We start from the raw sequence: 16,504 nt of genomic DNA, 5'->3' as shown, positions 1-16,504 counted from the left end.
TTCTATAGATCTTACAAAGATTTACCTCTTACATGGCGTTGTCACCTAAGTAGGACGTAAAACTCATAAGAGTAAAATGATTGTGTTTCGAAACGTAGTATGTAATAAACCTAGAAGTAGTATATCTATATATCTTAGTATTTTAATGTAACCTTCCCTCTTCTATATATCTTACATGGTGTTAACACCAAATGTAGTATGTAATAAACCTAGAAGTAGTATATCTATATAACTTAGTATTTTAATGTAACCTTCCTGCTTCTATATATCTTACATGGCGTTAACACCAAATGTAGTATGTAATAAACCTAGAAGTAGTATATCTATATATCTTAATATTTAAATGTAACCTTCCTGCTTCTATATATCTTACATGGCATTATCACCAAATGTAGTATGTAATAAACCTAGAAGTAGTATATCTATATAACTTATTTTAATGTAACCTTCCTGCTTCTATATATCTTACATGGCGTTATCACCAAACGTAGTATGTAATAAACCTAGAAGTAGTATATCTATATATCTTAATATTTTAATGTAACCTTCCTTCTTCTATATATCTTACATGGCGTTATCACCAAACGTAGTATGTAATAAACCTAGAAGTAGTATATCTATATATCTTAATATTTAAATGTAACCTTCCTGCTTCTATAGATCTTACATGACCTTAACACCAAATGTAGTATGTAATAAATCTAGAAGTAGTATATCTATATATCTTAATATTTAAATGTAACCTTCCTGCTTCTATAGATCTTACAAAGATTTTACCTCTTACATGACGTTGTCACCTAAGTAGGACGTAAAACTCATAAGAGTAAAATGATTGTGTTTCGAAACGTAGTATGTAATAAACCTAGAAGTAGTATATCTATATAACTTATTTTAATGTAACCTTCCCTCTTCTATATATCTTACATGGCGTTAACACCAAATGTAGTATGTAATAAACCTAGAAGTAGTATATCTATATATCTTAATATTTAAATGTAACCTTCCTGCTTCTATATATCTTACATGGCGTTATCACCAAACGTAGTATGTAATAAACCTAGAAGTAGTATATCTATATATCTTAATATTTTAATGTAACCTTCCTGCTTCTATATATCTTACATAGCGTTAACACCAAACGTAGTATGTAATAAACCTAGAAGTAGTATATCTATATATCTTAATATTTAAATGTAACCTTCCTGCTTCTATAGATCTTACAAAGATTTTACCTCTTACATGGCGTTGTCACCTAAGTAGGACGTAAAACTCATAAGAGTAAAATGATTGTGTTTCGAAACGTAGTATGTAATAAATCTAGAAGTAGTATATCTATATAACTTTGTATTTTAATGTAACCTTCCCTCTTCTATAGATCTTTATAAATAGTATATTCTACATTGTCTATATATCAAATAAACTGCATATTGTTTGTATTATAATTATTCAGTTTATATTCATATTACAATGTTTCTTGTCCTGTATTTCCCAACAAAATATCAGGAATAAAATTTGACTAGTTCTCTATTACAATTCATATTTCAATAACTTTTCTTATCCTGTATTTCCCAACAAAATGTTTGAATAAAATATTGTTTAATCTACTATTATTATTCATAATACAATGTTTTTTATACCTGTATTTTCCAACAATGGCTTTGAATAAACATTCACTTATAGCCCTGTCACATTGTAAGGCCTCATTACTGAGCTGCTACGGCAATTAGAAAGTGAAACAGAACGTGTTAGGAATTTTAAGGTTGTAACATTGCTGTTATGTTAAGAAGGCACAGGCACAGGCATGCAGGCTTAACCTCTAGTGAGAGAGTATTGTTTGTGCAGTTATTTTGAATATAATTTGAATATATGATATGAAAATCCATTCAGAATTTAAAAATATAAGAAGAATACTGGTTCGAACAGGAACATTAATAACTATAGGTTGTCATAAGAGTTGTATCAATACAAACAAACAGTGAGCGCCATTGTCACCAATAACTGTTGTTAAGAATGACACTTAAAAGAAATTAAATGAATGGAGTTTTACATCCTACTTTTCTGCACCTTGTGGGCTAATGAAGATGGGCAAAGCCATGCAGGGTGCAATGAGGGAAATTTTGCCAGGACAGCTGCAAGCAGCCTGCTCTTTTTTGATTTTTAACTTTCAACGGGTCTTAAGCATGCACAGCCTGTAGCACACGGGGCCTCGGACACTTTTTCCATGTCAGCCCCTCTTACCTGCATCACTGACAGGGGGAAACCGGGTTGAAAAATCCGAAGGTTTTATCTCAACCTATATTGGGATTGAACCTTGGGCCTTCTGGTTAGCCAGCAAGCGTCCCACTCACTAGGTCATCGCGGCATTCCAGTGAAGTGCACTAAGCCTATCTTGTAAGAAATGTGCCTTGGGAACGCAAATATGGTTGTGAATAACATTTGACAAATCCTTTATTAGAATTAATATTTCAATATATATTTTCTTACAAAATCCTCAATAATAAAATGAAATATCTTTGAATAAACATTGCTTTGATAGGGTGTATTAAAACATTTCTATTTAAAAACAGTTTAATAAAATAAAAATGAAAAAATAACAGGTTTATTTACACCAGACATGTTAAATATGATAATAATCGTTGAAATTTGGACTTTAAACTGAACTTGTATCTGATGATGATGAAATTTGAAGTATTTGTGCAGTGTAAATTCAGTTCTATATTTAGTTTTTCGTGTATAAACTAAACTGCAACCTTAAAGATGCACTTTTCATAAATTTCAACAATATTCTGAAAAACTTCTGAATTTTAAAATGGACTTCTTGCTGTAGTTTTGGCAAATTTAAGTGATGCAGTGTGCAATTGGAGAAATTTCTAGGACAGTGGAATAAAAAAAAAACACAATGGTTTTAGATTCAACATTAACATCTCACTTTCACAAAACTACCAAAAAATGACTAGATCCCCGGGTCACTAGAACATTTTAAATTAACTTGATATTTTCTCAATCTGTAATTTTAGTATTTTTTATCTTTTTTCCCTTTAATCAGTAATGTCATTTTAAGAACTCAATTCTGACAATTTTGAGGATTCAAAAAACGTATCAAAATCTAAATTTTTTTGATTCTGTATGAATGAAATGAATCCATTTTTGCTGAACTAAAGAAGATTTTCCTGGGACTTAATTCTCTATTGATGGGGCCCAGCCCCCACGGACACTACCCTGCCTGCCTGTCATATCTTATCTTGCTTTTTTTAATCCACTTATTTCATATCCACTTATTTTATCATGACATTTCAAATCCCATTTTCATTCGTCACTTCAAATTATTTCTGTTTGTATTTTTCAGATTTTAAAAGCTAAAGATGTAACCTGTACTAGAAAATATCAACGACAAGAATAAACAACTTAGTTTTATATTTTAATATTTTATCTTTCCAAATATAATTGGAACTAAAATACAGCTGTAGATATTTTGTTTCATTTATTTTCTAAGGGTTCGGCATCAATTCTACTATTCTGGGTCTGAAACCCACAGGAAAATAGTGAAACAAATTATCTAGAACTGTTTTTATTGTATATATACCAAAGGTCAATTAGTCTGTTTAAAATAGCTCTGAATCATTTATTTTCTGAGTGATACTCCATCCATTCTAGGTCAGAGAAAAGCCAAAAACTTAGCATGAATGAAGTTACATAGGAAAATACTGAAACAAGCTCTCGATATTTTGTTTATTTTCATAATCTTATTGTGGATTTGTTTCACCAAAAAACCTTCCTTTAAAATTTTGTCGGAAATATGGTAATTCTCAATGTAAAATTTCACATTTACAACAAATTCTTATCTTGAGATTTTTTGTGATATTGGCTCTAGATAGTACACCATTTTAAAATCTTGAATGAATGAAGTAACACACAGAATATGAACAAAACAAAATGTAGATATTAAGTTTCATTTATTTTCAGTGGGTTATTCATTCATTCTCTATTTAACAACATCCTTAAGAAAAGAATTAGGGAGTTACCCACAGAAAATAAACAAAACGAAATATCTTCAGCTATATTTTAATCAGATGAAATAAAACGTAATTCATTTATAAATCACGTAAACAAATCTAGGGCCTGGATTCATCTTCAATCTTACCATCAAACGATCGAATTTCATCTTTAAGGTGGTTATTTATTTGAGAATGATTCCATTTAAATTGATAAGAACTCATCTGGTGAGTTTCTGATATCTAATCCTCATCAGGACAGCAAGTCTAAAACTTTGGAGATTGATGATAATAATTTTTTGGGCTAAAATTCACTTTGACATATTATCGTGTGAATTTACAACACAGTTATGACTTCCTTATATGGAAAATTTGTGTCATTACCATAGAAACATCAAGTTTTAGAACTTGTTTCACAGTAAGTTTGTATTGTCAATATTTATTTTAATTCTGAAGTTTCATAGATAATATGTATATTTTCACCCTACAATAAATTTTAATTGAAAGATCTTTTAGTGAAATAAATGTCCATATTTTAACCAGACTGTGAATAATGATGAATAAGAACCAAGGACCAAGCCAATACCTTTTATTGAATTATAGTTAGATCATATTTAGTGGAATATTTATGGTAAAGAAGTGGGCGGAGGGACCAAAGAGACTTACCTAGAACCTCACCCTAGCTGTCAGTCAAAATGTCACATGATTAAGAAATTCTAAAAGAGTTTTTCTAAATTTTTTATGTATAAACACTTAGTTTGAGTGGAACTGCAGGAAACAGACATCTGATTTGAAAATTGGAATGGTGCAAATTGATGCTATCAGTGTCCCTGATACACATACAAAATTTGTAAAACCTCTTTACAATCCCATTAATGCAAATGTTTGCCAATGGTGATTTGGTTGAGAAAGTGGGTTAGGTTCTAAATTTGAAAACTGATTGTTTCTGTTCATGATTTTTTCGGAATATTTTATGATTTTATTGTTGATGAAGACCAAAGCATTTTGTTATTTTAGTGTTTTAATGTGTTTTTTATGATTATTACTTTTAGTTTCATACACCAATCATTTACTTCTAGATTGAATCATAATGATAAACTTACTCATGTATAATTCATATACTTCCAATAGTTTATTAGCTGCTACCAATGTATTGCAAAATTGTTTTTTGGAGTAAGAGTTTCGTTTTGCAGTTTGTATCGATTGTACATGTTTTTTTTTAAAGGAACAGTGAAATCATTCATTTTTGGGAGGGGCAACTTGTAACAATGTATATGATTTTTCACTTATAAGCAAATTTGTAAAGACTGAAGTAGTGCTGGCACGATATATCGATACACTGCAATACGACATGCCACCATACATGTATCAAATCGCGAGGTCATGTATCAATACACAATATCAAGTCTTTTACAAGAACATGTAACAGCAGAGCAAAGGGAAACTAGATTTTAAAAGACTTATTAGGCCTACAATATTTATTTCTCTTGATAAAGCCGCCAGTATGACTGTATGTGAATGTTTATATTTATCTAGTTTAATAAACCTGGACCAATGTCTCTTATAAATATAGCCAATGTTTGCAGTATTTATAAAACTTGTCAAGAAATGTTAAAATCATATAACAATGTATAAAAATCATGTATTCTGATATATATCTTTAAATAAAACAATAGAGTTATCTTCTAGTCCTACTTGAAACGTTATATATTTTTTATACTTCCTCATTCTGTCACATGTTCCAGCTTTTTGTCATATTTGAATTAAATTGCAATGAACTGGAAATGATTGTACTGATGAAGATAGGCAATGTCATACAGTGTGCAATGAGAGAAATTTTGCCAGGATTTCATTTACAGTTCTATGATTTGCATGCTATTTTTTGATTTCCAACTTTCAAGGGATCTGTAGCACACAGGGCCTTGGTTTATTGTCCCATCCGAACGACTTGACAATTGATGAAATTGCAGAGTAAAGACTAGTGGGTTCAGATCGAAGATGTCAGATCTAAGAGAATTAGGTGATAATGTTAAAATTTGCGACACTCCCACGAAATGTTTCTGAATTACAGCTGTTTGGTCTTGATTTAGACTGGCAATATTGTTCTTGAAAACTAGGGGTAAGACCCTATTCTGAACTGCCTGCAAGAGGGGGCCTGAGGTGACCCAATAGATGTAACAAACAATAGATGGCTCTGGTTGGAGTAAGGGTATCTTATCTTCAAGACACTAACTGCTGTTCTTGTTAGTAAAGGGAGATAACTACTCGACTACTAAAATAAAAATTCCAGTTGGCTATAATAGTATTATTTTAATAGAAAAAAACATAAATATATATTTAAATAGAACTTAAACAGTTTGTATCTAAGCTCAAAAATATTTCATAACATACAGACTAACTAAATTTAAAAAATAAAAACATAGTACTTCAATAGACATAAATAATTTAAACTCCTAAACTAGAAAATATCATATTCAGCTGGGATAAAAAAAACACTGGATGTAATAGCTCAGTGGGTAGCAAGGAAGACTGTTGTATGATAGATAGTGGTATAGCTCAGTGGGTAGCTAGGTGGACTGTTGTATGATAGATAGTGGTATAGCTCAGTGGGTAGCAAGGTGGACTGTTGTATGGTAGATAGTGGTGTAGTTCAGTCGGTAGCAAGGAAGGACTGTTGTATGATAGATAGTGGTATAGCTCAGTGGGTAGCAAGGTGGACTGTTGTATGATAGATAGTGGTATAGCTCAGTCGGTAGCAAGGAAGACTGTTGTATGATAGATAGTGGTATAGCTCAGTGGGTAGCAAGGTGGACTGTTGTATGATAGATAGTGGTATAGCTCAGTGGGTAGCAAGGTGGACTGTTGTATGGTAGATAGTGGTATAGCTCAGTCGGTAGCAAGGTGGACTGTTGTATGATAGATAGTGGTATAGCTCAGTGGGTAGCAAGGTGGACTGTTGTATGGTAGATAGTGGTATAGCTCAGTCGGTAGCAAGGAGGACTGTTGTATGATAGATAGTGGTATAGCTCAGTGGGTAGCAAGGTGGACTGTTGTATGCTAGATAGTGGTATAGCTCAGTCAGCTGTAAGTTGTATGCTAGATAGTGGTATGGCTCAGTCAGCTGTAAGTTGTATGCTAGATAGTGGTATAGCTCAGTCAGCTGTAAGTTGTATGCTAGATAGTGGTATAGCTCAGTCAGCTTAAGTTGTATGCTAGATAGTGGTATGGCTCAGTGGGTAGCAAGGTGGACTGTTGTATGCTAGATAGTGGTATAGCTCAGTCGGTAGCAAGGAAGACTGTTGTATGATAGATAGTGGTATGGCTCAGTCAGTAGCAAGAAAGACTGTTGTATGCTAGATAGTGGTATGGCTCAGTCAGCTGTAAGTTGTATGCTAGATAGTGGTATGGCTCAGTCGGTAGCAAGGAAGACTGTATGCCATGGAATGGAATCCAGCCAGTGATACTGAAAGTAGAACCGATGCCTTTCAACCCTTATCACGCGTTCCTAAATTAATAAACATGATTAACAATAAAAATTATCTTAAGGAAGAGAAAAGAAAATTACTTTAATTATTATTATACTTGAACAACCAACTTAAATAATCTGAGCACTATTACAACAAGAAAGAAAAACTCTTATGGTATACAATAATCTAAAAGGTTACAAGGATAACTAACTGAGCTCAGAATGATATAACCTTAAAATATAACTAACATGAATAAATCATTTGAGCTCTTAAACAGGGACCTTAATCTTCAAAACTTAACTTAAAATAATTCATTTGTTTCAATCATCTGATTGGTCAATTATTAAAATCAATTTTAAATTTAGTGTTGTTATCCTATCAGAATGCTGTATTTATTAAAATCTGTATTTTATTTAAGTTAAGTTTAGGAGAATAAGGCCCTAGGTAGAAAATAATGAGATAATATACCTGTATATAGATAATTACATAAGTTTAATTTAATATATGTTATATATCATGTACTTATTGAAACCAAAAAAACTTATAATTTAACCCTTCGAACACTGAGTGTTATTGAAATAAAACATCATATACCCTGAAATAAGGGTTCCTGAATTCCTTGTACTATAACTTAAAGTGTATGACGTTAACCTTCGGTGACGTTACTTGGTTACAGCCACTTTAGTATATATTGTATTATCATGTGCTTTGGTTTAAAAGGGTTAAACAGTAAAAACGGAAGCTATTCAAAATGAAAATTATTACAAACAGATTTTTGAAGTATCACACTGTACAATTTTCAATCATCTCAGAGTAATTTGATAAATACATTTGCAATTAATTTTTCTGATTGACAAATCAGAGAACAGAATGCTAAACTCCAGGTTTAAAAAGATTCAAAAATACAAGATGAGTGAAAACAAAATTTTAGTGAAATAGATCATTGCCTTTTCTATTCTGAACACATGAAGAGACATAAACATAAATATTTCACATTCTACTTGATACAACAATAGTGATTATTGCAGTCAAGGTATAAGAAGAAGTTTGCAAGAGCTTGACATTGTGATGATAGTCTCTATGATACAATAAATCTCAACCAATCACTAAGCTTGTAACAATCTCTCCTCATCTTCCACAGGAAGGTTAATCCAAACAACACTTCCGTTAAAACCAATCTGTCGAAACTCGATAATAAAAGTTGAGAAGAAGATAGATAAGATAAAAGCAAGTAACCATTCTGATATGGTAGCTATTAGATGTTCATCATACCCCTGTAATATAATAACATTAATATTACATACTTGTCAATCAACATATCGTGGGTGACCGCTTGAAACCTTGTGTATGCCATATTTGGTCATTTTGACATTTTGGTACCGTTTGAAAGCTCGTAACAGCGCAGATCTTATGATCAAATCCTCTTATTCTTAGTTTGATTGTAAATAACCCAAAAACCACTAATTAAATAACACGTATATAAACAGTCATGAGGTTCAATGAAAACTGCGGATGAAAACTAAAAACTTTGTATAGTGTACTATTATACGAGTTTTTGGTTGGTTGTTATACGAGGTTAATATTTTCAAGGAATGAAAACCACGTATAGCGGAAAAAGAAATGGTAAAAAAGATTTTAACAAAAAAGGTAATTTCACGTCATATATCGTTATACAAGGTTTCAAGCGGTCACCCACGATATTAGACTGGCAAATCTGGCAATACCCACTTCCTCCAACGTGATATTTGGATGGGATATCAGGCCACGTATTCTCGAAACGATCTTAGTGCTAGGATGTCCTACATAGCGCTAGAGAATACGGGGCCTGAACTGTGTTTAGGGCCAGAGTTATGTCAATTTTTATGGGAGTTGCTCAGACCCATTTTTGGTCAATAGTTTTTGAGAATTTTCACCAAGATAAAAGCCCAATTTGGTATAACTTTTTGTATTTATACACAGCTGAGCTATTAATGTGTCGATTGAAATATTGCCAATAATCTGGGATGTCCCTGTGTCCTACAAAGTACCACAATAAAGTCAAGGGGTAGGATTTTGACTGCTTTGTATAACTCTGTACGTTAAGCCTACCCCTCAACTGTATTTTGGTACCGTTTGGGACACAGGGACAATATAGAATATCAAGCCTGTCCACAATGTGTGAGTGACACCTTGCCTATCTGGGATGACACTTCTAATCAAGAATAACAATAGATAAGAAGTGAGAACTTACAGGTTGGTTGGGTGTCCAATGTTTCATGTCCCCTTTAAACTTCTGCATAGATAATGCAGTAAATATATTCACTAGGTACATGTTAAGGAATTATAATACAGCAGACGTTTTCAACTTTTTCCTTTCTATTACCCCTTACAGGATTCCTGATTGATTGCATTGCATTGAAAACATTTTGCCAGCACTGTGACATTAGCCTACCCTTTTCCAGTTTCCATCTTTCAAGGGATCTTTCATATATACAGCCTGTAGCACACAAACCATGAGAAGGCTTATTTTCTCATTCAAAGGACAAGACACTTTTCTCTGTCAGACACTCATACCTGCATCACTGACAGGGGAAAACCAGGTTGAAAAATATCAACCTGGCCACAGTTCTTGAAACAATCTTAGTGCTAGGATATGACAGGGACTTAACTTCTAACATTGTTTCTAGGATGTCCTAGTGTCTTATCTTCTAACATTGATTCTAGGATATCCTAGTGTCTTATCTTCTAAGGTTGATTTTAGGATATCCTAGTGTCTTATCTTCTAACACTGTTTCTAGGATATCCTAGTGTCTTATCTTCTAACACTGTTTCTAGGATATCCTAGTGTCTTATCTTCTAACACTGTTTCTAGGATATCCTAGGCCTAGAGTCTTAACTTCTTACACTGTTATCCTATGATCTTGGTTTCTAACAATTATATGAAGATATCCTAGTGCTAAGATCGTTTGCAAAATACGCCGCCAGAATCTCAAGTAAGGAAAGGATACTAAGTATAAAAGCTACTGTGGCTAATATACAACATAATACTCGAATATGTCGAGCTGCTTTAGATGAGCCGTGTATTTCAGGAATATAATAAGATAAGACAGCCTGTATCCAAGAATATAAACCACCAAGACCAAACGCCATGTAGGCTCCGATAATGTGAGCAACTATTACATTGTCCTCCTGAAATATAAGCAGCCAAGAAACGTGATGGTTAGTGAAATTAACAATAAAATTTTAGATGTTTTAATTTTGAACAAGTTGGGTTCAATGAAGACAAGCAATACAATGCAGCAGGAAATAAGGGAAAGTTTCCAAGGATATTGGCATTAGCTTACATTTCCAAAGGCTGGTTTATACTCCCCTAAGTGAAGCGCAGGTTTTTCTTCGCTCGAGCGTAGCAAGCTAAAAAGCTCAGCTATGAAGCGAAGTTTTAACTGTGCTGTACCTTCGCAAGTTCATTTTCATGCTAGATGAAGGAGTAGGATATTGTCTTACTTCTTCGCTTCGCTCTGGTCTTTGCAATCAATCAGAGACAGACGAATCAAACTGGCTTTGACAGATTTGTCTTGACATCGTAAAGCTAAGGGATGTGTAGCGAATCAAAGCTATAAGTTCAGTCTACTTTAGGTACAAATACCAACCTGAAAATTGCCGACCATACTGGCCCCTATACTGGCCAATATTCCAATCACCAAGGAGATTTTACTGACCAACAGTTTTCTGTTTCTGCTGGTCAAGGTCATAGTGTTACCGATTCTATACGTTGATAGAACATATTCTTTAACTTGTAGGTATCTCATTATCATAAATATAAAAGCTGCAATATTGAAAAAGTACATAAAATATAGATAAATAGAAAGTTATCTATCTTGTTTCACCACAGATGCTGTTTAAAATTTGACATTTGCCTGGCATCTGCCAATATAAAATCCAGAAAACAAGTATACAGACCTAGGGTCTTATTTTCAAAAGCATAACAATGATAAAATCCAGATAGAAAATACAGTAATCTTATTGGATGATAAAACTAAATTTCAAATGAAGTTTTATTGACCAATCAGATGATTTGATGAGATAGGGACCCAGATCTAGAGAGACACAAATACACATAATCTCTATTCATAATACAAATACAATCCATGTGATAAAAGGCCACTGAAAGTTTTTAAAAATTGGAGTAAGAAATAGAATAATAATTACCTAATAAGGCATATATATTGAGAAATTGACCAAAAATACAACTTTCTGGTGGAACAGTACCAGTATCACTGAAACATAAAAACAAATCTGAATTAAAATCACAAGTCTATTGTCTTTAAATTCAAAATATACCACTGTGCAGCTTTATAATGACTTAATATTGATAAAAATAATGTGGGCATATATTATAGATTGAATATTAGATTCAAACTGACTTTACATGTCATGGACTGACTTGACATTGGAAAAACATAAGATAAATACAAGTTACATGCCTCAGAAACTCTCCTGGATATTCAAAGAAAACTGTAGGTACTCAAAATTACTAGAGAGCAGATGGTATTGCTGATCTTAAGAAATACAGTAATCTGATTGTTTAAAAAAGATAAATTTAAAATCAATTTTAGTAATGGCCAATCAGGTGACGGGAATAATAGAACCAAGATAAGTTTTTGACAATAAGTCTCTAGTTTTTACCTGATATAAGGGAATGTTTTGTTAACGTGACCATTTCTCACTGCTATACCATATCTACAATTTGAAATTGTGAAAACAAAATATTCTGCCATTCCTCAGCTTCCTTTGGAATAATGAAATGAAATGAATGAAGTTTTACGTCCTACTTTTCTGCACCATGTGGGCTAATGAAAATGGGCAACGTCACGCAGTGTGCAATGAGGGGGATTTTGCAATGACAGCAGCATTAGCCTACTCTTTTCTTATTTCCAACTGTCAAGGGATCTTCAACGCGCACAGCCTGTAGCACACAGGACCGCCTAAGTTTATTGTCGCATCTCAACAACGCTTTTAGATATAGGTCTTATTAATTTCTTTACCAGCGGATTGAGAAAATTTGACATCAGGTAAGTTTACAATAAAATAAAAAATAGGATGACTGTTATACAATTGCTATGTGAAATTTAGAATGTATCTAAGATCTAACATAGAAATTATGAGGTAAAGGTACAGCTGGACTCAAAATCTATTACTTAGAAACAAGACCAGTATGGATGATTAAAAACTTACGTTGTTAAAAAGGCTACAGGTAGATAAATAGTTAACACAACTGGCACCCAAAATAATAAATTAGCCATTTTCTGACTGATGATGATCACTATACCTCCAACACGTTTCGATACGTTCTTACAATTCTCTAGTACTGGAAAATACACAAAAATACAATTTATACATACATATATTAAATAGTACTAGCAAAATATACATTAATAACACTGTATTAAATAGTACTAGCAAAATATACATTAATAACACTGTATAAAAGATACAAATATTATAATACAGAGTGAGTTTCTATAGCACAGTCGGTTAGAAATGAAATAAATGGAGTTTTACGTCCTACTCTTCTGCACCTTGTGGACTAATGAAGACGGGCAACGCCATGCAGGGTGCCATGAGGGAAATTAGCCTGCTCTTTTTCGATTTCCAACTGTCAAGGGATCTTTAACGTGCACAGCCTGTAGCACACGGGGCCTCGGTTTATTGTCCCATACGAACGACTAGACGCTTTTTCCATGTCAGCCCCTCTTACCTGCATCTCTGACAGGGGGAAACCGGGTTGAAAAATCCGAAGGTATTATCTCGACCTATGCCGGGATTGAACCCTGGACCTTCAGGTTAGTGAGCAAGTGTCTAACTCACTGAGCCACCGCGGCTCCCTACAGTCGGTTAGAATATTGGTTCTTAACATGACGTCATTCGCTTGAATGTCTGATAACCTTGAATTAGTCATCTTCACTCATAATTCCAGTCAACTCAACTTTTAATGGGCATAGATAATCTGAAAAAATTCCAATGCCTGCTCCAGTGCTTCTGAGAGTCCACCCAGTGTCGGCTTTCACCCCCGAATAAACTACACTGTGGTTAAATGCAGGGATATCAATCAACGTCAGGCAACAATTCAACCAAAACAGTCTAAAACTATGAAGTTTACCAACTTTCTGTCAACTCAGGAATAAACTACTTCAAAATTTTTTTTTCTTAAAACACAACTTAGATACGTCAGCTAGATAGTGTCAAAGTTTAAAATTAATTAGATATAATTAAATACAGCAATATGCATGATCAGGTCACAGACGTTTTATCTCACTGTATCTCAGATTTAAGGGGAAATTTGCTGTTCATAAGAATGTCTTTGATTTTCAGGTGAATTTTGAGGTTCATCATTAAGCCTCTTTACTTTAAATTTTTGCTGATTCACATCAAAAATACATGGTCAAACCACCTGCAGATGCATCAGAATTTCTTCCTTATATTGCAGAGGATTTGAACCTAGGCATCTCATGATATAACATACAACAATATATGTCCATATATAGAGATATAAGCAATTAAAAACAGTGGTAGAAAGAGACAGTGGCATTTCTACAGGGAGGCCTGGCCATGCCCTCCCCCCCATCCCCCAGAAAAGAAGCTGGCCCGGCTTTGGCCCCCTGACTTTCAAAATTTCAACCTCCTCAAATAATTTTTCCCAGAAACGCCACTGGAAAGAGACCATGCCTTTAGGTCATTTTGAACTTACATAATCTAATTACCTACACCTACCAGAAAGGTATGACAATATATTTCACTAGTGGTGGAGGAATCCAAGTGCATTCATTTAGATTTTAAAAATCAAATTTTACATCTTGATAAAGACATTACAAAAATACCCTGCATCATTTTAAAAAATGAAATAAAAAGTGGAGAGACACAAGTCATCAATCAACTGTGACCCAAAAATTATGTAACATGTGTCCCACCTTGTGAAAACTGCATTCTGGCCTGTGTCTATTTTTGACTTGTTAGTGTACAAAAATAATAAACCAGTTCAAATGTCAGCTACAAAATTAACTGTTTCACTGATCTCAGTTACTATAACAGTCTGCAAGCTGGGATTTCTAAAACTGGTCCAAAAGTCTACACTTGGATGTCCCAAAAGCACATTAGTATACCCTATGTACTAAGCTTGGTCAAAACGTTGACTTTTTATTAAATGAGTCCACAGTCTTCTAACCAGGATTTCTTACAAAAACTAGAACTCCATTGGCTTGCACACATCAGATTTCACAAATCAAATAATACTGCACCAAACTCAATAAAATGGTGCCACTTTCTGCAACACTCGATTTCAAAACTATGCCTTGATTAATTATTCCCAATGCAAGCTGGTTGTTTTTAACAAGAAGTCTCTTGGCTTGTTTATGTAGCACACAGCCAACTCAATAAATCCTCCCCCTTGCAAAGCTAGATCTTTTAACACCTTGTAAGAAGAAGAAGTCTCTAAGTCTCCCACATAGGAAAGGTCAAACTCTTCCTTTACCAAATAAAGGTCCATTAATTTTGTATGTAAAATTAAGATTTCACTGTCAAAAACTAGCTAGTTTAGGACTGGTCTACACATAGAAAATGTCAACTAGCTTCCAAACTCAAAAATATATTTGTTATCGTCATATTTCAATTAAAACTCAATTAAAATGTTATTAAATTATTTTATCAATTAAACATTTTATAAAATAATTATAACAGAATCAATATTAGACATTATTTAGAGTTAACTTAGACCGAAACATCTGCCCCTATTCTAGCCTCTGATAGATATTTTGAAAGTTGTCTGCTGTTTGGTTTTGTGAGGATTTTCAGCTCCTCTGAAGGTGAGTCTGTGAGAGGGTTTATTAACCAATTTAGATACCCTGGATCTGGAAAAGGTGGATATTTTTGTAGTTCAATCAAACTATCATTATCTGCCTACATCAATTACATCATGTCTAGTGTTCCATCAAAGTTTTTTTTAAAGCGAAACTGATATCTTGTTGGCTATTTGAAACTTCGTGGATCACAGAGTCATGTGACACACTTACAAAACGAAAGTTACAGTGAAGCTCAACACTAAATTAACAATCATCGTAATTGTAATTTAATAACCCCCATAAAAGAGGGCCTAGTTTTTCTGACACCACTTCAGCTGTCTGTCAAAATAGCTATCAGAGGCTGGAATAGAGACAGATGTTTCAGATTAGAGTTAACCATGCAGTTTGGTCTGCAGTTTATTTATAAAAACATAAAAAACAAGTGGTCAGGAATAGTTGATTCAGTTGAATTCGACAGTCTTGTTAAGTTGATTGTGTACTTTCACAATTCCCATTGTAGATATAATTGGTAAGGGGAACCCATTAGTTCCCTTCCCCTCCCTTTCCAACACCCCCCCCCCCCCTTAACCAATAATTCCTATACAGTGCTTAAATTTAGGCTACACCCAAGGCAAATAAGCCTAATACTTTTGTATTAGATATGATCCTTTGGAGGGGCCAGTAATATGATCGGAGGGACAATGGTGTATGGTGTTTAGTTGAAGTAATGGATGGATGTCAGATTTTTTTCAGGGTGGCAATCCATTTTATCAGGCAGGCATTGCCCCTCCCCCCTTCCTTTCCTCCTTGTGGCTAAGGACTTGGACATTACAGGTATGAATGAAGATTGAAGTTCACTTGAAGCGAATATCCATGCCCTACTTGAAGGTAGGCTTTACTTAATATCATAATGGCACCTGAAATTTCTGTAAAAATCTTGTTAAAAAGGAAAATAACAGACAATAGGCCTACCCAAAAACGGCAGTGTTTCCTGGTCGATTGAGAAGAGGTTAACACACTCATAACCACGGGCACTAAACAATGGAATTATTTCCTTCTTTGAGATTCGGAACCCTTCTCTTCCTTTTAACTTGACAAAGCTCTTGTGGGAAAATACAGAAAATAAGAAAAGACATAAACACGATAAAGGACATGGGTTGGTCCTACGTACCTGTTTAATCCTTTTACATTCATAGATACAGTTCATTTTTCAGAAAAACTCCATTTCTTG

At 33.7% G+C, this 16,504-nt stretch overlaps 2 protein-coding genes across 2 annotated transcripts in view; one reads left to right on the top strand and one right to left on the bottom strand.

Annotated features, from left to right (window-relative positions):
* The window catches only part of LOTGIDRAFT_163303 (hypothetical protein), a gene marked incomplete at its 3' end in the record, with an annotated part of 15,758 nt that extends 11,595 nt beyond the window's left edge, over positions 1 to 4,163 (top strand). The window contains exon 4 of the mRNA XM_009059399.1: positions 3,347 to 4,163. Within this exon, the coding sequence (XP_009057647.1) occupies positions 3,347 to 3,393 (47 nt within the window). The remainder of the gene's footprint in view (positions 1 to 3,346) is intronic.
* Positions 4,164 to 8,565: 4,402 nt separating this feature from the next.
* Positions 8,566 to 16,504, bottom strand: LOTGIDRAFT_217334 (hypothetical protein; the record flags this gene model as incomplete). The annotated part of the gene is made up of 8 exons (XM_009059398.1): positions 16,445 to 16,504; positions 12,674 to 12,806; positions 12,125 to 12,178; positions 11,648 to 11,715; positions 11,089 to 11,264; positions 10,447 to 10,627; positions 9,690 to 9,760; positions 8,566 to 8,733 (listed from the first exon to the last, which is right to left on the bottom strand). The coding sequence occupies exons 2-8, from the start codon at positions 12,739 to 12,741 to the stop codon at positions 8,566 to 8,568; spliced, it is 786 nt and encodes a 261-aa protein (XP_009057646.1). The 5' UTR covers positions 12,742 to 12,806; positions 16,445 to 16,504.

This window comes from Lottia gigantea, assembly GCF_000327385.1.
Source record: "Lottia gigantea unplaced genomic scaffold LOTGIsca_39, whole genome shotgun sequence".
In the NCBI taxonomy this organism is placed as follows: Eukaryota; Metazoa; Mollusca; class Gastropoda; family Lottiidae; genus Lottia; species Lottia gigantea.
Note: the sequence above shows the minus strand (reverse complement) of the source record. Positions and strands in the feature narration are given on the sequence as shown.